This window comes from Thermobia domestica, chromosome 3 (assembly GCF_964235325.1).
Source record: "Thermobia domestica chromosome 3, izTheDome1.hap1.1, whole genome shotgun sequence".
Taxonomy (NCBI): domain Eukaryota; kingdom Metazoa; phylum Arthropoda; class Insecta; order Zygentoma; family Lepismatidae; genus Thermobia; species Thermobia domestica.
The window spans coordinates 75,077,132-75,097,946 of record NC_137456.1 but is presented as its reverse complement, the minus strand read 5'-3'; the positions used below and the strand labels follow the sequence as shown (position 1 = coordinate 75,097,946).

At 37.1% G+C, this 20,815-nt stretch overlaps 1 protein-coding gene across 2 annotated transcripts in view; it reads right to left on the bottom strand.

The window, feature by feature from the left end:
• Positions 1–20,815, bottom strand: part of LOC145680522 (protein HID1) — an 89,295-nt gene that overhangs the window by 11,515 nt on the left and 56,965 nt on the right. Inside the window, exons 14-16 of one of the 2 annotated variants that reach the window (XM_081751128.1) lie at positions 20,503–20,628; positions 12,230–12,402; positions 4,276–4,434 (exon numbers count right to left, since the gene is read on the bottom strand). In XM_081751128.1, the coding sequence (XP_081607254.1) occupies positions 4,276–4,434; positions 12,230–12,402; positions 20,503–20,628 (458 nt within the window). The remainder of the gene's footprint in view (positions 1–4,275; positions 4,435–12,229; positions 12,403–20,502; positions 20,629–20,815) is intronic. The other variant, XM_081751129.1, reaches the window with a different exon arrangement.

Genomic DNA, 20,815 nt, shown 5'->3' with positions numbered 1-20,815 from the left:
TTCATATAGCCTCTGTGCTGAAAGGAACTCTCAACTCCAATCCAAGAACAACTAAATAAATTAATTATGTACTTGATTTTACATATCTGACTCTGCTTTTTGAATAGAAGTTTTTCTTCCTGTAAACAGAAAGTCCCAAATGGGGTTGTTATTTAGTTCTACGTTCATAAGACTATTCCCTGTAGGCTAATTAAGACTGGTGTTTGACCAGGAATCGAATCGGTGACCATCCGTACCAAAGAGAAGTGTAGCTAATTCGGCTATTCTCATGTCTTCAACTTAAAAAGATTCATATTTCTCATTTTGAGAAATGTTTTAATCACTAAATAGAAAAATTTCTAAATGGCAAATACTGATAAAACCTGATTAAAAAAAAAACACTTTTTTTCTAAAAACAATATAACTCAACTACAAAAAAGGCTAAAACTCAAAATAATAATAATAATAATAATAATAATAATAATAATAATAATAATAATAATAATAATAATAATAATAATAATAATAATAATAATAATATAAATAAAGTAAGAGAAAGCGGAAAACAATAATAAAAACAGAGCTAAAATACCGTAAACATTTCATTACTATTATTTACAAAAATTTTTGAAATCTGTGCCAAGCCAAACAAATTAATATCTAATATAAATTTATATACTAATCGCAGAGAAGCTGAAAAGCAAAGAAAATACAACAACCTTCTTGAAAAGTTTGTTTTCACTCCAATCACTATTCAAACCAGTGGTGCTTGGGGTGCAAGAAGTCTTGAACTCATTAGGGAGGTAGGAAGACGCATTTCTTGTGTTTCCGGCGAAGTTCGCTCCACATCTTATCTAATACAGCGCATATCCGTTTCTGTTCGCTCCACATCGTATCTAATACAGCGCATATCCGTTTCTATCCAACGTGGTAACGTCTCGTCCGTCCTTGGCACTTTACCACCTGGCAAGGAACTGGATGAGGTGTTTATACTTTGAGAAGAATTGTTTTATATACATGTATAATAGTTCCTGGACAATAGTTTTTCTTTTAACGTTATAATTACATATTTAAATTTAAAAATTCAATGATGTTCATATTTAACGTCAAATAACAATGAAATATATTTAAGTTCTATTCCAAACAATGATTCAACAATGTATAATGAAATCTCAACAATGTTCTCGATTGCCGGCATTTGCATAAATAATAGAATGTATATATTGTTATACACCATATAATAATGTTTGTAAATTAAGTACTAACAATTATATGATTAAAAATTTATATACTTTGGATGGTAATTTTACGAGGCATCAATTTCTATAGCTTGGCAGATTTCAAAATTTTTTACAGATAATAGTAATGAATTATTCTCTGCTCTTTAGTATATTATTATTATTATTATTATTACTAGCGTTGATTATACGCTTCGCTAAGTTGAAATAAAAACTTTAAATGAACTACTCCTTATGTCATGTATTTGGTAGAAATGATAGTAAAATTTAAATATTACTATTGTGCGCTGAATTTGGATTTAAACGGCATCAGAAGTGTCACTGTTCATTTCAACGACCGCGAAAACTATGAATTCAACACTAATATCTGTCAATTTCTGTCATTTTACAATATCCCCTCCTCCCCTAAGTTGCACCGTCAAAGTGAAATGATAAAAAGCATTCCAGGCTCTAACCCCATCTACACCCTCCATTCCAAAAGAAACCGAACTTTTGAAAACAAATAGTACCACTAGTGCCATCTGTTGTAATATTTTACCGGTAGATGGCGTAGTCCCTCATTGACAACTGCTATAAATGTCATGACATTTGGATGCACGGCAACAAAGTTATTGCGTTTCAACTGTCAGTGTGTTGTGTACATCGGTCGGAAAATGAGTTTCAAACAACGAGCTGCAATTGAGTTTTGTGTTAAACTGGGTAAAACTTTTAGTGAAACGCACCAAATGCTACAAAATGCATATGGTGATGAGTGTCTATCCCGTACGCAAGTTTACGAGTGATTCAGGCGATTCAAATCGGGTAGAGAGACGCTGGATGATGACGAAAGATCAGGCCGTCCCAGAACCGAATTATCGGAAGAAAACATCGAAAAAGTGCGTGAATTCATCAAACATAACAAAAAATCGTCGGTGAAAGTTATTGAAATGGAATTAAGCATTCCTCAAACAACCGCATACCGCATTTTGATCGAAGTTTTGGGCCTTAAGAAGGTTAATTCGCGGTTTATACCACACAAACTCACCGAAGACCAAAAAGTTGATCGAATTTCGCATTGCAAAGACATCGTTGAAAGTGCTCGGCAGGATCGAAACTTCTTGAAATCGATTGTAACTGGTGACGAGACGTGGTGTTTTGAATATGAGCCCGAAACAAAGCGGCAAAGTGCTGAATGGAGAGATGGATGCCGGATGAAGGAACACCCAAAAAAAGGCGCTTGGTGAAGTCAAAAGTTAAGGTGATGCTGATTTGTTTTTACGATTCAAAAGGAATTATCCTCAAAGAATTTGTTCAGCCCGGCCAGACAGTCACTGGAGAGTTTTACTTGGGCGTCATGAAGCGTTTGCTGGCAAGAATTGGTCGTATTCGGCCCGAATATCGCGAAATCGGCAGTTGGACTCTTTTGGACGATAATGCACCATCACATCGTTCGCGACTTGTAACTGAATTTTTGGTCAAAAATCACATTATTCGGTTGCATCATCCGCCCTATTCACCAGATCTCGCTCCGTGCGATTTCTATCTGTTCCCGAAACTGCATTTGGCGATGAAAGGAAAGTGGCACGCATCGATTGATGCCATTGAGAAGGCGACGACCGCCGTCCTAAAGACCATTCCAATAAAGGACATGGAGAAGTCGTTTGACAACTTGTTGGAGCGTGCAAATAAGTGTATCGATGCAGAAGGGGGAATACATTGATTAATAAAAATGATTTGTTCCAAAATGTACATTGCTTTTTTGTTTTTTTAAAACGTTCGGTTTCTTTTGGAATGGAGGGTGTATGTTGAAAATTTGATCGAGATCGCTCGGGTGGTTTAAGAGTTATTAAGTCACAAAGGTAGTCACTTCAATTTTTATGTATTTCCTCCCTCCCTTCCCCTAAGTTGCACCATCAACGTGAAATGATAAAAACCACCTCAGGCCCGAACTTCATCTATGTAAAACAATTTGATCGAGATCGGTCTCGTGATTCAACAGTTATTAAGTTTTATTTATTTTTATATACTCCCCTTCCCCCAACCCTACGTTGTGACATCAAAGTGAAAAGCTAAAAACACTTCCAGGCTCGAATCTCATTTATGAAAAAAAATGATCGAGATCGGTCGAGTAGTTCAAGCGGTGCGAAGTTACAAACATAGTCACTTTCATTTTTATATTTACAGATTATCATCATCTACTTTTCACCGCTCTTTATTATTTTACGCTTTTTAGCGCTTTTCTTGAAGTCAAGTAATATTTTTTTTTTTGTTTTGTTTTAGTGCGTATTTGAAGTCGGTTTAATTTTTCCACTTTTTTAACAACACAGTAGTTCAGCAACTAACAATAAGATTAAACCAAAGATAAGACAATAACTTCCTATAGAATGGGCCAGCCTTCAAAACGTGCGGCTTTTTATTATTATTATTTTTCTTATTATTAACAACAACAACAACAACAACAACAACGTCGTCGTCGTCGTCGTCGTCATCATCATCATCATCATCATCATCATCATGTTTTTATTATTGTTTTCCGCTTTCTCTTACTTTATTTATATTATTATTATTATTATTATTATTATTATTATTATTATTATTATTATTATTATTATTATTATATTTAATTGGACTATGCGTTACGAAATACACACATGGTGTTAACATTGTCAGCTATTGACGAGTTTCATAGTCTGTCTCCACAGACAATATCATCAGATCCTGATAAAATTTATATGAAACCAGCAAGAGGGTATACCCTTCGAAACTAAAAAAGAATCAGCGGAACGCCTATACTGAAGCTAAGAGTAAACCTACCCACAGCTACTTAAAATATATATAGGGTACATATATATAATCAATTTCTCAGCAGATGCTTTAGATTTTGCTCTGATATATATATATACACCTAAGCACAATTATTAATTGAAATTAACAGATAATCCGTAGAAGTCGTAGCAGAAATAAGATGAATATATTAAAATTTATTACACACTTAGATTGCAAAGAATGTATTTCGGATAATGAGTTTTTATAAATTTATGAGTTTTTATAAACAAGTATAAGTCAAAACTTGTCTTACCTGAGATAGATGACACCCCACATGTAAGTACGGAACCAAGTAGTAGTCCCTGAGTTGGCCTGGTATTTTCGTATAAGAATTGGATGTGGAACAGGGAGAAGACCTACAAGTGTTCCATGTTGCAAGAACTTAAGAATTTCACTTTCGTCGGTTAAGCCCCTACAAAAGACAAACAGAAGAAAGTAATAACTTAAGCATCAAATACTTATCAAACTTTAACAAGATGATAAATACTAAAAATTAATAAATAGATACATACATATCATATGACTGTCATATATCGTATCGTATGACTGTCGTCATATATTTTCTACACTACATAAATGCATACATACACATATACATACATAAATGTTTGTCTGTCTATTGCAAGCAAAGAACTATAAAAACCGTAATAGCTACCAAATACAAGTTTATAGACAATGATGAGCTGAACTTCATAATCCTGAATATGAGCAATACTAATAATAATAAAATGATAAAAAAAAAAATTTAGACTGAAAACTTTCTGTATAATTATTACAACTAAAGAAAATGCGTTCGAAAAAAGTGTTTGATGTCCAACATATATACAACTAATATTGTTATAGGTTCGCCGTCCTAAAATGCATCTCAAGTCTGTTAACATATTCTCCTCTTTTGTATATCTGATGATCAGAAAACCAAACGAAATAAAAATAAAAGTTTATGTCACTTACATTTTCTTACGGCGCACGCTGCAGAAATTGACATCAAACATACAAATATAGTGACAAACTAATGTAAAAAGCCAAAAATAATACCGATTATTTCATCTAAATTAGTTCGTGAAAAATCATTGATACACACAATATTTATAGCACCTTGCTGATTGTGAAAACTGCAGAACAAGAAGGAATAATGGGAATGCGTGAGCACTCGAAATTTCTACAGGACATAAGAACGATTGCAATTTTCGGGGAATAGCATACACATGGTTCCCACAGCGCTCTCGGTTCGGGGATCTTAGTAGTACTGCGAGAGGACTGTTTGCGCAGTACTAGGGTTGTGAAGCGTGAACACGCGAAAAGAAAACATGTAAGCAGGCATTATACTTTGTCGACATGAAAAAAGCGCAATATAAACAGACGACTGCGTTTGAAAGCAACGTCATCATAGACCTATGGAAATGTGGTTTCTTGTACCGCGAAACTTGTAGGTCCAGGGAACGCCGCCACGATATTGGTGTCTGTGCGGAAGCAATGAACACAAGAGCTTCGTACACAGCAACGATCAGACTCTCGGCACATTTTGAAGTATTTCCCTGACTTCCCTTGAGTTTCAAGGTCAAGTGTAAACCCACTGTTCTATTCTTTATCTCTACTTCTTCCCCTCTTTATCTGATGAAACATTAAGCGAAAGACTTATAATGTATATTATTACAATTATGTATTCACTATTTTCTACTCATTTTCTACTCTCATTTCTGGAGTTTTTCTTTTCAATTATATGAATGATAAATATATATATAATGAGAGAAACGTTTAAAGAAAGGAGCCTGAAACGAATGGAAAATGAGTTGCTTCTTAGAAAGCCACTGATTATATGGTTGATTATACAGAGCCCAGTAGAAAAATCTGGCAGTTTTCAAATTGAAATTCTGACCAGACTGGTTTCTTTACATATGATCTTCCATTTCCTAATTGAACCATAACTCAACGTGTTTCCCTTACAACAATTAGTCATGAAACATTGCATATCTGAGAGTCATATTCACGATTAGCGTAACAGGAGCATAGATGTTCATTTTGCTTCGACCTCACTCACCCTCGCCCTCGCAGTAGCAGTTGGCCCTCGCCCTCGTTCACCCTCGCCCTCGCGAATGGAATTGTCCATCGCCCTCGCGCGCCCTCACCCTCGCTGTCGAAACTTGTCCTCGCCGTCGAAGCTTGCCCTCGCCCTCGCGGCCAAAACTTGTCCTCGCCCTCGCACACCCTCACCCTTGCCATCGAAGCTTGTCCTCGCCCTCGCGCACCCTCACCCTCGCCATCGAAGCTTGTCCTCGCCCTCGCGCACCCTCACCCTCGCTGTCGAAGCTTCTCCTCGCCCTCGCACACCCTCGCCCTTTTCGTCGAAGCTTTTCCTCGCCTCGCGCACCCTCACCCTCGCCATCGAAGCTTGTCCTCGCCCTCGCGCACCCTCTCCCTCGCGATAGGAGTTGTCCATTATCCTCGCTCGCCCTCGCCTTCGTGCTCAAAACTTTTCCTCGCCCTCATATCATTGAGGGCGAGGGTAATTGAGGGTGAGGAGGCCTCGAGAGGATCTCCTTCGTGAGGATCAGAGCATCAATTATTCAACCTATTTGTTGAATTATTTCCTTATCGTCAGTGGCGGATCCAGGGGGGGGGCGACCGGGGCGATCGCTCCCCCCCCCCCAGAAGAGGAAACTTCTTTATTTTATATATACAAATAAAACGCATCCCAGAGTTTGGAGCTCTTAAAAGTAGCTCTAAGTAGCAGTATTACAACCCACCACCCCCACCAGAAGTCCGTCCTGGATCCGCCCTTGCTTAACATACGTCCTAAAGAAAGGAAACTAAACATATCATCGTATAACTTATTGTGGAACACCTAAAATGGAACAACTGTTACAATGGAGATCTCGGTCGATAGTGACGTTTACATAATTTATCAACAGTATCCAATGCCTTTACTTCAAAATGTTCCTTGAACTACGATGCAAGCATAAGTATTCAGCCACACAAGGGCGGCTCTCATGAGGGTGAGGGTGAAATCAAGGTTTGATGAGTGGCGGTAGAGTGACTGCCGCGGACTATCTGTCAGAGTTTGACAGTCAACTCGTTTGCCATCCCTGATGTATGTAGCGTAACTGAGGAATTTGAACAAATTCAAAGGGAAAGATCTAAAGAGCTTAATTTTGAAACTCAGTCAGCAAACAAATAAAATACTTCAGAACACTATTGTTGAATTATCACTCGGAAATATATACCCACTCTAACCTATAACATGAAAGACTTCATTGATTTGAATGTAAATCTAAGTTAATTGGCATTTTAAAATATAAACTGAAATGTGTCAATGTGCTTGTAAGGTTAATTTTGATGCTCAAATATTGTTAATATTCACCACTAATAGAGATACATTTGTCCTACCTTAAGAATGTTAAAATTTTTAATTTTTTTCAATAATTGCCATAAATATGAAACTTTGTCTTAAGAAACTACCCTAAGGGCCAATTTGTGCACTTTATCACTTCGGTCTTGGTTCATTTTTGGCAGCTATCATTGTTGGAAAGTTTATTTTCAGTAATTCCCACAATTATGAAATGATATCTTTCAAACGTTGTCTCAAGGATTCCTTACACTACAAATACGTAAAGGCAAATGAAAAATGAAATCTTTAGTTTAAGATCCCACGATTATGCAAGCTAAATGCTAAAGGAGACAGAAGTGAATGATGAAAGAAATAGTTGAATGAGAATGTGGTAGGAAACTGGAGAATCCCCAGAAAACCCACGAACACGATGTCCTCCACCACGAACTTACTTGGACGGGAATCAAACATGCGACCCTTCGAACAAAGGTAATTTCTCTATCGCTGAGCCACCGTTCCTCCCTAAATGGCACGCTCAGAGCTTAGCGCCTCCAGGGACCTTGGAAAGATTATCGAGCCTAAAATGATTTAGCACTGGCTTTTATAAATCCACCAATTCAACAATTAATAATGTCGTGCAAACTTTAATACGTGCAAACTTTAAGATTGTAGTAATGAAAGAAAAGATGAAATATTTAGTTTAGCGCCCCAGAGTTATGTAACTGCTAAAGGAGATGGATGAAATTGCAAGTGAATGATGATGAAAGAAATGGTGGAACGGGAAAGTAAGAGAACAAACCTTTATTTTCTTTAGCACGAATAATTAAATGTGTAGATTAATTGATTTCCAGAAATTTTATTATAATTAGCAATTAAAAACTGAAAGGGCGATCACAAACTTTTCTTGCCCAGGACCTCGCAACAATTTGTTACACGTTGCCATACATCATTAAAACAGGAGTAGAGTGACTGAATTATTTTGTTCTGTGGTTGAAAAGTAATAATGCAAAACAGACAATTATTGACTTGAAGAGATAGGATAGTTTAAAAATTCTGACTGGGGAAAGCTTTTCCTCGCCCTCGCGCCCCCTCACCCCCGCCATCGAAGCTTGTCCTCGCCCTCGCGCATCCTCACCCTCGCTGCCGAAACTTGTCCTCGCCCTCGCGCACCCTCGCCCTCTTCGTCGAAGCTTTTCCTCGCCCTCGCACACCCTCACCCTCGCCATCGAAGCTTGTCCTCGCCCTCGCTGCCGAAACTTGTTCTCGCCCTCGCGCACCCTCGCCCTCTTCGTCGAAGCTTTTCCTCTCCCTCGCGCACCCTCACCCTCGCCATCGAAACTTGTCCTCGCCCTCGCGCACCCTCGCCCTCGCTGCCGAAACTTGTCCTCGCCCTCGCGCACCCTCACCCTCTTCGTCGAAGCTTTTCCTCGCCCTCGCGCACCCTCACCCTCGCCATCGAAGCTTGTCCTCACCCTCGCGGCCAAAACTTGTCCTCGCCCTCGCGCACCCTCACCCTCGCCATCGAAGCTTGTCCTCGCCCTCGCGTCACTGTGGGCGAGGGAACTTGAGGGTGAGGATGCCCTCGAGAGGGCCACCCTCGCGAGGGTGAACATCTCTGAACAGGAGTGGAAATGTGAAGCTACACAAAAGGACAGCATCATCTTAGTTGCAATCCTACACGTTAATGAATTCGCAAGAAAAGCTTAGAGCTTTCATTGGACAGGTAATTCTAATTAGACTGTATCTATTACTGACCGTTCTCTTAGTTCTGGAATTCGATTTTCATCTCTAAGCTTTTTTTAAAAAAATTTATTTATTTAAATAATGAATAGGCCTCATGATGTTGAGCTTGACTGTGACAATAAAGCCAGCTCAAATCACTTCAATCGCCATAGAGCGCTGATCAGCAGAACATCGAGTATTCATCGAGAAGACATTACCCAAAAACAATCAATGATTGTTGCTCAGCATGTATTTCGCCCGCAATTCAACATTTATCACAGTGTTCCAACCAGCAATTACATTATTGTGGGTTACAATCTTTCGAGGAAAAGCTTGCGCCATGGAAAAGACACCTTCAGGAAAGCCGTGCACCGTTCGAACTAAAGAGAATATTGAGGAAATCATCTGAAAAATGTAATTTTCAAACAATAGGGGTGGTACGTTTCGTAACTAATTATCTTAAGAAAAAAAAAATCTTGAGTTATAGTTCAACTGGAAAAAAAAAGTAAATGAAATAACCAGTCTAGTCACAATTTCAATTTGAAAACCGTCAATTTTTCTGCCGAAGCCTACATGTGACGTTCGGAGTAGTAAAAAAGAACAGACCATCGGGTAATAATAATAATAATAATAATAATAATAATAACCAGTAATGCTGTGCACTGCTTAAGAGAGCTATCATCTCCCTCACTAAATTCAACTCCAAACCATAGGAGTAAGTCTCTAGTCTCCGGCAAAACATACACATAAACACAAAAATATGTGTGTTTAATAAATAATCAGAAAAATATGTTATATAAAACTTATGTTATTATCGGTCCATTTCAACTGCAATGTCCTATTACGATTGGAAATTGCCAGAAAAAATTAGATCATATTCGACAAAACTTTTTTTTTTTAATTTACATCCTCTGGAAAAGAAGTGGGAGCGGATTAAGTGAGTCCTGATACAGTGAAACCTGTCTATGTTGGCCATCGGTTCCATCGAAAAGTGGCCAACTTAGACAGGTGGCCAACTTACAGAAAATAAGTGTGATTTGTGTATTTTTAGAATAGGATTTCTAGTATTACTTGATTGTAAAATTTTAATAAGCAGTGGCACGACAGCTACTTATAAATAATGTATATAGAGTAATCATAAAAATATACAGTACTAGAAAATATTACTATAGTATGCAAGAGCGCCGATTTCTCTGTAAATTTGGGGGGAGGGGGCATTCAAATGCAGAAGGTATATATATGAAGATTTTAAGACAAATTCACTCAAATTATACCAAATATTGTATACTCATAAATAAAATAGGGGCCACATGAGCTTTGGGGGGCCCGGGCCCCCTCGGTCCCCCCAGGATCGGCGCTCTTGATAGTATGTTAAATATATATGCATACCTTTCTCTTCCTGAAAACTAGTCTGGTACATTGGATTATTCGGATTGAAAACACAATAACACAAACAACCATGAAATAGAAGTGTATGTACGCAGTTTATTGAAATATATTATAGCACACTGAGTTATTCACATTGAAAACAAGAAAAGCTAAGTTATAAATTGAGAAATTCATATGCAATTTATATGACTTCTTTTCAGTTGTTACTGAATAGTGGTTCATTCTAGACACATTTGCTTTATTCTTTTTGGCAGAAATGCTCATTCTAATATTGCAGTTAACTACTTCTTGTTAATGAGCTAAAAGTGTTTCCCTCGGAGCAAAAGATGTTTTGAGGAAATCTTGAGGGAATTCATATCTCAAAACCTCCGCTACCTTTTGACATGCAGTCAGGTGCCAATAAATGACAACTGAGCTTTAATCTTGAGAATTTTCCGGAATTGCTAAAGCTTCCCACTGATGAAAGGAGCCGATATAGCTAATGGTTTTACCAAAACAGACGGAGTAAACAAATACATACAACCATTTCCTGAATTCCTGTACGTGCTTTTTCTTATTCACATCTTCCTTCACCACCCTTTTATGAGGGTAGTGTTCTGGCCATTGACCTCCAAGAACAAGTCGCGAGAATCCTTGCTTCTTTTCTCCAGTCACAAATACAGAACATCTGCCTCTCATATGGGAATTCGAAAGAGTTAAGAAAAATAACAAAACTGTATTTTTAGTGGCCAAGATATGCAGGTAAATTTATCATTATCATCATACAATAAACATTGCTTCAGTGTGGCCAACTTCCAAGATAGACAGGTGGCCAACTTATAGAGTAGTAAGTAACGAATGTCTTATGGGAAAATGCAGGTTCAACACGAACCAGGCCAAGATAAGCAGGTGGCCAACTTAGAGAGGTGGCCAAGTTGACAGGTTTCACTGTATTTGATTGACTGTAAAAGTAGGAATCATGTGAAAACCTCAATAAACACATATATCATATTATGTTAAAATCGATTAATGTTATCCTCGAATATATATTTTTTTAAACCTTCGGAGGGGGGAGGGGGGGGGACAAGTTCACTCTCGTTCTCAATTGATTTTGGATCCAAATAGTGGAAATGATTGTGAAGCTTCAAAAAGTATACGCACTATTTCATGAAAATTTCATTTTTACGAAGATTGGATAGTATATTTTATAAATAAATAACAACCGCTTCCAAATTTCGTAAATTATTAACACTTCATAGCACCTCTAATGTAAAATTTCCACCTCGCTTCTGCAAAATACGATCCATTTCACTGAAACAAGGCTGTATGTTATAGGTGAACAATTCACAACGCAACTACGATACAGGAACATAAAAATAAATATTTATGCATTCCTTTATGTAGATCTCCACATTACGTATCATAACCAAATATAAACAGACATCACTTTTCCGCAACTATCAAGAACCATGTTCTACTAAAATACCCGAAAATCAATCAACAATTTCTATATCCCCGAGTACGGATTCCACATTTTTTAATTACATATTTCTCGCCCACTTAATATAATACCTATTATTATATCATCTCCACCCTAAACACTTAACACTTGTTTCCCATCCTAGCTGCTCCGAAAGAGTGTTTTAATTTATTTATTTGTGTGTGTGTATGTGTGATTGTTTTTAGTATTTTCTTTGTAAGTAACTCATTTTTCATGCCCATTTCAAGATTCATTTTGTTCTATCTCTTTATGCTCTAAATTTTATTTGGTATTTTAAACTTATGTACTTACTTGTCGATGCATATTTTCTCCACTTGTGGCACTAAAACTTGAAGCAGTCTCATAATAGTTTGTAGAGGAAGCTTGCTCTTCCAGCTATGAACCCACTCGGAAGTAGGCACCCACTGATTACCTCCGCTTCCCTGGACAAGAGAATGCGTCTCCATCAGCCGAATGCTCTGACGCTAGAAAGCAAAGCGAGGGGAAAAGAAACAAAAAACAAGCACTGAAGCAGGGAAAGAACGAAAAAAATCAAAAAACAAAAAAACAATTCCACATGAGGTGTCATAAGCTGCAAAAGCCAAATTATACACACACACACACACACACAAAAAAAAAAAAATACCACCACCTATTCATATTACCTACCTTTTCCAACACACATTGCCCAAAAAGACATAAATTATAGTGTCAAATTAATATCATGCAAACAAAATAATAAAGTGTAGGCAACCCATAGAAGACAAAGCTAATACATATTTATGTTTAAAAAATACATAAACAATGAATTTATAATAATGTTTGTTTATAAGAACACAGAATAGGAAGAGTCAAATGAAAATTCTCAAATGCGATAAACATACGCACATTTCAAATTTAGAAACAGAGATCGATTGTCCTGAAAGTTTCTAACAATGATAGCCAAGAACTGAAGAATGCTGACAGGTGGCAGCACCAAACTCAAAAAATGAAATGAAATTGAGTCTTTGAGTTTTACGTCCCACGGTTATACTGTGTAAGGTAAAGGACATGACGATGAGAAATGAATGAAATGGAGGAATGAAGAAAGTGGGAGGAAACGAAAGAACCTCGAGAAAACCCACACACACTGTTTGTCCACCACAAAGCTCACTTGGCGCGAGCTGGGATCAAATCAGGGACCCCGGGCACCAGAAGTAAACGCTCTACCACTGAGCCACCACAGCCCCTCGCACCAAACTCAAATGCTATAGACCTGACGTAGTTACGAAATTTCCTAGTCCATTCGTACTTTGGCTGCAAGAATAGACATACATCACCATACTGCACTTTTTATTTTTCAATGATTTTCAACTGATTTCACCCCTTATTCTCAACAAGTGAGTTCCGTTTCACACTTACAAAACTAGGGTAGATTCCAATGTGAATTCAATACTGAAACACAATTACAAAACTACGGTAGACAATGGGGATTCAATACTGAAACACAATTGTAAAACTACAATAGACTTCCAAACAATGTGGATTCAATACTAAAACACAATTGTAAAACTACAATAGACTTCCAAACAATGTGGATTCAATACTAAAACACAATTGTAAAACTACAATACTTCCAAACAATGGGGATTCAATACTGAAACACAATTGTAAAACTACAATAGACTTCCAAACAATGTGGATTCAATACTTAAACACAATTGTAAAACTACAATAGACTTCCAAACAATGTGGATTCAATACTGAAACACAATTGTAAAACTACAATAGACTTCCGAACAATATGGATTCAATACTGAAACACAATTGTAAAACTACAATAGACTTCCAAACAATGTGGATTGAATACTGAAACACAATTGTAAAACTACGAGAGTTCCAAACAATGTGGATTCAATACTAAAACACAGTTATAAAACTACGGTACATTTCCAAACAATGCAGATCCAATACTGAAACAATTATGAAATTACAGTAGACTTCCAAACAATGTGGATTCAATATTGAAATACAGTTATAAAACTACGATAGAATTTCAAACAATGTGGATTCAATACTAAAACAATTATGAAATTACAGTAGACTTTCAAACAATGTGGATTCAATACTGAAGCTCAATTATAAAACTACAATAGACTTCCAAACAATATCGATTCAATACTGAAACACAATTATAACGTCGGACTGAAATACAGGAGTAATGCGAAAGATGGAACCAGTTTATCTTACGGTGAATCCATATCAAAAACAATTTCTTCTGTCCCTTACAATTTCCGGTTTCAGTAAAAGAATAAAGCTGAGAAGAAAACTAATTTTAAGATATTAATTCCATACAGAAGTCACTCGTCACCTCTTATTACCGTTTTCGCTCCACCGGGAACAATATTAAAACAGGAAATAACGAAGATTTCTACCATTTCCGGTTGCAAACGAGGATTTCTACCATTTCCGGTTGCAATAGAGAAGTAAAGTCAGAGATGGAAACTATTTTTTGAGTACAAAAACCATATCAAAAACCTGCTTCTCGCTATCTATTACCATTTTTCACTACGGTGATCAGCGTTGAAATCTGAAATTATGGATTTCCACTCCTTTCCAGTTTTAATAGAGGAATAAAGGTGGAGATAAAACTTATTATTGGAACGCCGACTCCACATCAGAAAGCCATTACTCATCATATTATGCTGTTTTGTTTTATGGCGATTAATGCTGAAACCGAAAACGATTGATTTCTACCACTTAGAAGAGAGAACGGTAATGAAAAAAATGGAACCTATTCTTGGGACGCTGATTTGATTGTAGGAAAGCACTTCTTAATATCTCTTGTTGCTTTCTTTCCTGATACTTGTTGTTAGACGAACGGACGCACATTAGACATTCTATAAGACTTCTAACATTTATCCATAGCATAACTAGGTAGTTTCAAAACGAATGACAGAATACTGTTCCTGTTTGATGTATGTTGCTGCTGGTGTCATCATTTTTACACAACTGTCCCGTCCTCATTTTGCATTCCACCTTATGCTGTCACCTGCCGGTCAGTTTTCAAACTATGCTTATTATTCTCGCCAACTTTTACGACAATTGTGTTTCTAATATATTAATGAAAGGTAGAAACACTCGATTTTAAACTTTTTACACACCAGATCCTCTGTAGGTGAATTCAATAATATACAAGGAGTTAAAAAATGAATGACTGGACCAAGACTCGAACCCGTGATCTCCGGCATACTGTACCGATCCGTTAACCACTACGCAACCCAGTTCGCTTCCCAGAACAACCACACAATCTCTCACTCCTGAAGTCAACACTCTCCACTCAGACCACATGGCTTGTACTACAGCCTAAGCCGCCGTGCTTGAATAATCCAGTGTCCATATATTGAGAACACCTTTTGACGGTTGTAATTTCGTATGTATTAATGAAAAGAGGAAACAACCGATTTCCATTTATTTTTAGACACCACATACTCTGTAAGTGTGAATTCACTGACACACAAAGTGAATGACTGGATCGGGACTCGAACCCGGGATCTCCAACATACCGCGCCGATGCGTTAACCACTACTGTAGTAGTGCCGTAGTGGTTAACGCATCGGCACGGTATAGCGGAGATCCCGGGTTCGAGTCCCGGAACGCATTAGCACGGTATACAGGAGATCCCGAGTTCGAATCTCGATCCAGTCATTCACTTTTTCACTCCTTGTGTATAACCGTGTTTCTCAGTTTTAGCGCACTTTTAAGATTTTCATTTTACTCTCCCTCATATAAGCAAGATATTTAGTTCTTAAATATAATTTTGTTTTCTTTTAGTGTAATATATACAAAAGTAGCACCTGACTCCAACATATACAGAATTTAATAATGTACTGCAGTAACCGCTCAGGATATTAAGATTAATCACAGAAATTACTTTTGTTTATACATATCCATTCATAATATCTATCCCTTAAAAACTACAATATTTATAATTATAGAAACATTTTAAATGAATAAAAATATATCCTGGCATTCAAAATACTTCGAATTCGCCTATAAAAACATAATATATACCGAACATACATAACTTTATTTTATAGATATGAGAAACCCATATTAATTGTAGTAATCACCCAACAGTATATTTTTTAATATGTATGAGTGACTAAGGCTAAAGAAGTTTTCACAAAGTCTCTTTCAACCTGTGTTTTATCGCAGTCAAAATTTAGCTAAATTTCTTAATAGTAAACGAAAATGTTATATTTACCCTCTTTTACCAAGATTCTTACGTCTATTTTCAACATAAAATTTACATATTTCGCAGAAGATACAACTTAACAACGCGAAAAAATGTTAACTTTTCTATTATCATGAGACATACAGATATAATACATATACAATGCAACACACAATTTTCATAAGTTAGTAACACTGAACATTTGTGCAGTGCAGATTCATGTGTGCAATACCCCAAACGCTGGTGGTGCAAAACGGAAGTCCTCTTCGATTTTCAAAAAGGACTAACTGTATGTGCACGGTTAGTTGCAGTAAGTGTATCCACGACTCCCAATATGTTAGGTATTAGGTATATTAAACGTATCTATGTCCAAGGTGATGACAGCATACAGAACTCGTACTAAGACATCAGAGAAAAGCAAGAGTAAATGAAAACTAAAGCTAGGTGAAAGAAGACGCCAGACATGGACAAGGATTTTCACCAAAAACCGCAGTTAATGCAGCTCAACTGACTGAGTACTCAATTAGCATCTGGAATGACCTGTATCTGTAAGGGTAGTAAAGTAACTAGACAATTTGTTCCACTAATCAAATCAGTACATGAAAAGCAATTGCTTTTATGTGTAATATTTACGTTATAAACATGGAATAAAATTCTGGTGAAGCGGTTTTGAGATAAGTACGATAGTGACATTATTGTTACCAAAATTAAAGGTAGATCTGTATTTTGAGGAGCACAGAATATACTGGTTTACGTTGTATGAAGAACGGTTTAAAGATTATGATTATAGGGTACAAGGTCTTCTTTGTTTTTGAAGGTAGTGATGTTAAACCATTGGTGCAGCTACAGGGACGAAGAAAGAATATAGTACCTTATTAGTATAACGCGTATTTTTTAATACATAGTTGATGATTAATTTAACCCTAACAGATTAGTGTAGTTTGCAATTTGAACCTATATTCCTATGAAGCAAGATTGTATCCTTCTCTAATTTCGAATCATTCAATGTGACAACAGATCACATACAAGTATATATTAAAAGGTTTAAAGCATTGATGACATTATCTTCGGCTTTACCGGAAGAGACAAAAATATCTACTTTCGTATTAGTCAAGGGACTGCCGGCTTACTAGAAGTTAAGGAATTTGTGTGCACCACAAATGCCATCACAAATGTCTCATACAGGGTTTTTAAAAAAAATAATTAAAAAAATGTCACATTATAAGCAGAAAACCCACGAAATAGCGGAACGATTTAAATTCCATAATATAAAACAATTAGAATATCAAATAGTGACAGTTTGTAAGCAAACAACATATTGCGTAAGAAAGCATTGTATTGCCATTTTGATTCATACTTAAAGCATTTTTTGAGAGACCAGTTTGTGTTTGGGTTGAAGAATAATACAGCAAGAAGACAAATGCAAGCAAATTCTTCGGCTCACAGTCTCAACAACAAGAGTTTGACAAGACTTACAGAGACTCAATGTTTATGGTAGGATTGGAATTTCAAAATCTCTAACCATGTCGCCAATGTAGTAGCGCGATAAAGGTAGTACCGAGAACATGAAAGTACGAATCGCCAATGATTGGTAGAGAGTAATATGATACTTATGAGGCACGTTTCTACTTGTTTTCGACGGCAGAATGGTTGCTATATGGCAGACACCCGATAAGACATATCCTCGGACTGTTTACTTACTACCATTAAACATGGTGGCAAATTTGTCTTTTTTCCCTCCATAATTTCTTGGTATTCCGCTGGTCTTATTATTATTATTCTTAAAGGTGATCACGTGGATCACATTCTAGAGTTCTTGCTTCCTAATAACTACGCAGTCTTCCAAAATAACAGTGGGCCAATACACACAGCCAGGTCTGTTCAGCGATGGTTTGAAGAACATTAGGATAAACTTTGTTACCCTCTTTAGCCTACTCATGAATATTAATGAACATCTATGGTCAGGTTCAGAGCACCGAGTCCGAAGAAGACTTGTCGTCCATCATTACTAACACAACTGAGTGGTGGACTACATGAAAAGTGGTCCACTATTCTTCTGGAAATGATTCACGAGTTAAATACCTCAATTCTGCAACGAATATATGTTGTATTATAGGCTAAAAAGTAATCCAACGCAGCATTAGTCAGATAAGTTGCGTTTTGTTAAAGTGTTTGCAATATTTTAATGGTAGCATCTATGCAATGAACAAAGTTGAACGGCGATCGAACAATAGAAGTAGGTGAAAAATTGAAGCGAACAAACACGTTAATACAAAATATGTTAAAAAAATATTGTAAAGTTTGTAAGTAAATAAGCGAAAGGTGACCGATAGTGGCGGTGCGTAGTGGTGTCCTTTGCATCCAGTTTCTAAACTGCAATAACACAACACAGAGCACTGAATAAAGATATATTGTATGTTTGTGGCAATTTCTCAGGTACCCCACAAGGACGGAACTCGAAAAGCAGCAAGTATATGTGAAATTCTACGTGACTACAGAAAACTTTTACAGAAAGAAACCTTGGACACGTTGAATGAAGTCTATGGGAAGGAATGCTTGAGTTTAAAACAACTAAAAGTACTCAAAGTGCTAGTATTGCTGTGCTATACACACATACAAGGTCTCTATTTTATACATTTTTGATACCATCACGCGTCAGAGGAACTTGGCATCTTTGTGATCATATACTTATCTTCTAAAAGAAAACAAGTACATAAGAAATGCTTTTGGCTTTTTATACTTTTGTAACATTCTATCTCATTTAATACCTAATGTTTCATAACAACATACGAATATATATTGTAACACAAAGTTCTTCGATTTATATCGGACCCATTTTGAACGCGCCACCACCACCGATGATGTTCTATTGAACCTCCAGCACTGTGCACTATCGCCCAACATCGAAGTTTTCATTGGAGCAAAAGGGTTCACAGGCGTTAATGTTGGAGACATCTTCTCAACAGACCAAAACCGTAGAAAACCACTGAACTGGTATCAGGGTTCTTCACAGAAATGAAACGGAAATGACAAGAATTCCTAATTACTGTTACATTTACTGACACCCCCCCCCCCCCCCCAAATAAAAAGTGAATCTACTTTTAGGCGCTATAATTTGAAGTCTTGTCGATATGCATACTCTACTGGTTGGCGTTCGCACCGTACAATTACGGGCTATCAATCCGAAAGATAAGTACTCTCGATGTATCTTGCATTTACTTTCAGGTTTTTATCCACCTCTCATATCAGTAACATATGTGCGCAATTAAAACCTGTGGAGGGGGAGGGGGAGGGGAAGGATACCACTAGTGGTAAACAAAGTTGCAGCGGATCTTGGCATTGCTGTCATGGAATGTCAGCGTCCGAATATGACCACCAGCAGTGACAAGGATGTTCCTATGATGACTGTCTACCACTTGAATTCCACCAGATGCTTTTCATACAGATTCCTACAGCTCGTTTTTCGTTTTTCGTACATAGTAGCAGGTGGTGTACGCAAGCAAGCTCAAACGAACCCACTTACGAATAGTTGAGTTCACAGGTAAAGGTGCCAACTTGAATAGCTGCCCCATAGCACACTGGGTCGGTGGATTTTCCAGGCATGCCAATCGGTGGATCCCGTGCAGTACTGCTTGGAGCCCTATTCCTGGTGCTTTTCATTGGCGACTGTTTTGCCACGGGTTTCTAGTTCGCAAAACGGGCTACAACAGCTTTCACAGTAATGATCCCGACTGTAAACCCGTTCTCCCAAAATTGTTCTGATATGTGTATGTAGGAAAACCAAGCATGGAAAAGATCCATGATTAAACCTTCCCAGTAACGATTTAATTTAGGCATCATTTGATGGCATCTAACTACCTACAACTTCAGACACAATCTTACAACAACACACATTCGAACAACCTTCTGTATAGGAATATACGAACACTCGAGACTGAAATATCGATGAACCAAGACATATTTCTCGTAATGTCTGGCTTCCCACTGCTCACTGGTGTTGACATGTCACAATTCTTTGTTACGATGCAGCAACAGCCTTCGTACTTCATTCGTGATCCTTACTTTAATTGTGATGTCTTCTATGTATACGTTATATAATGACATGATGATATAATGATAGAATGACATGTATTTAACTTGATAATAATAAAATTATACTATGATTTTTTTTTATTATTGTGTACTTTTCTCTGTACTAGAACATACACATTCCTCGTTAATACTGGATTTTTGTTTTTTATTTTCTACTGAGTTGAAGCAAGTAAGTTGCCAAATTCTAACTGAAGTATAAAATTTGATCCACCAGAACACTACTACACCATTAATGTAAGTATTTTAATAATTACAATATTTGGTGTTGAGCACATACCTGTGAGGACGCTCTCTGCAAAGGTTTACTACTCCCAGCTTCCGATTTTGAAGCCGATGAAAACACAGACCGCGAAGCTTCCGACTCGCTTGACTTCTGTGAAAGTGCAGGTGAGCCTGGTTCTGGCTATAAAGAAATTGTAATTTATACAAACTCTTATATTATGATATACAATCAGTAAAATTTAATGAAGAGGCGCCAAAATGGTAAGAACGTTAACTGGACAATCTGTTGAAATCCTTCATCGTTTAGTAATGTAGTATATTTGTGAGAAAAAATATTATTTTCCTACATGATGTAACATACACAACAC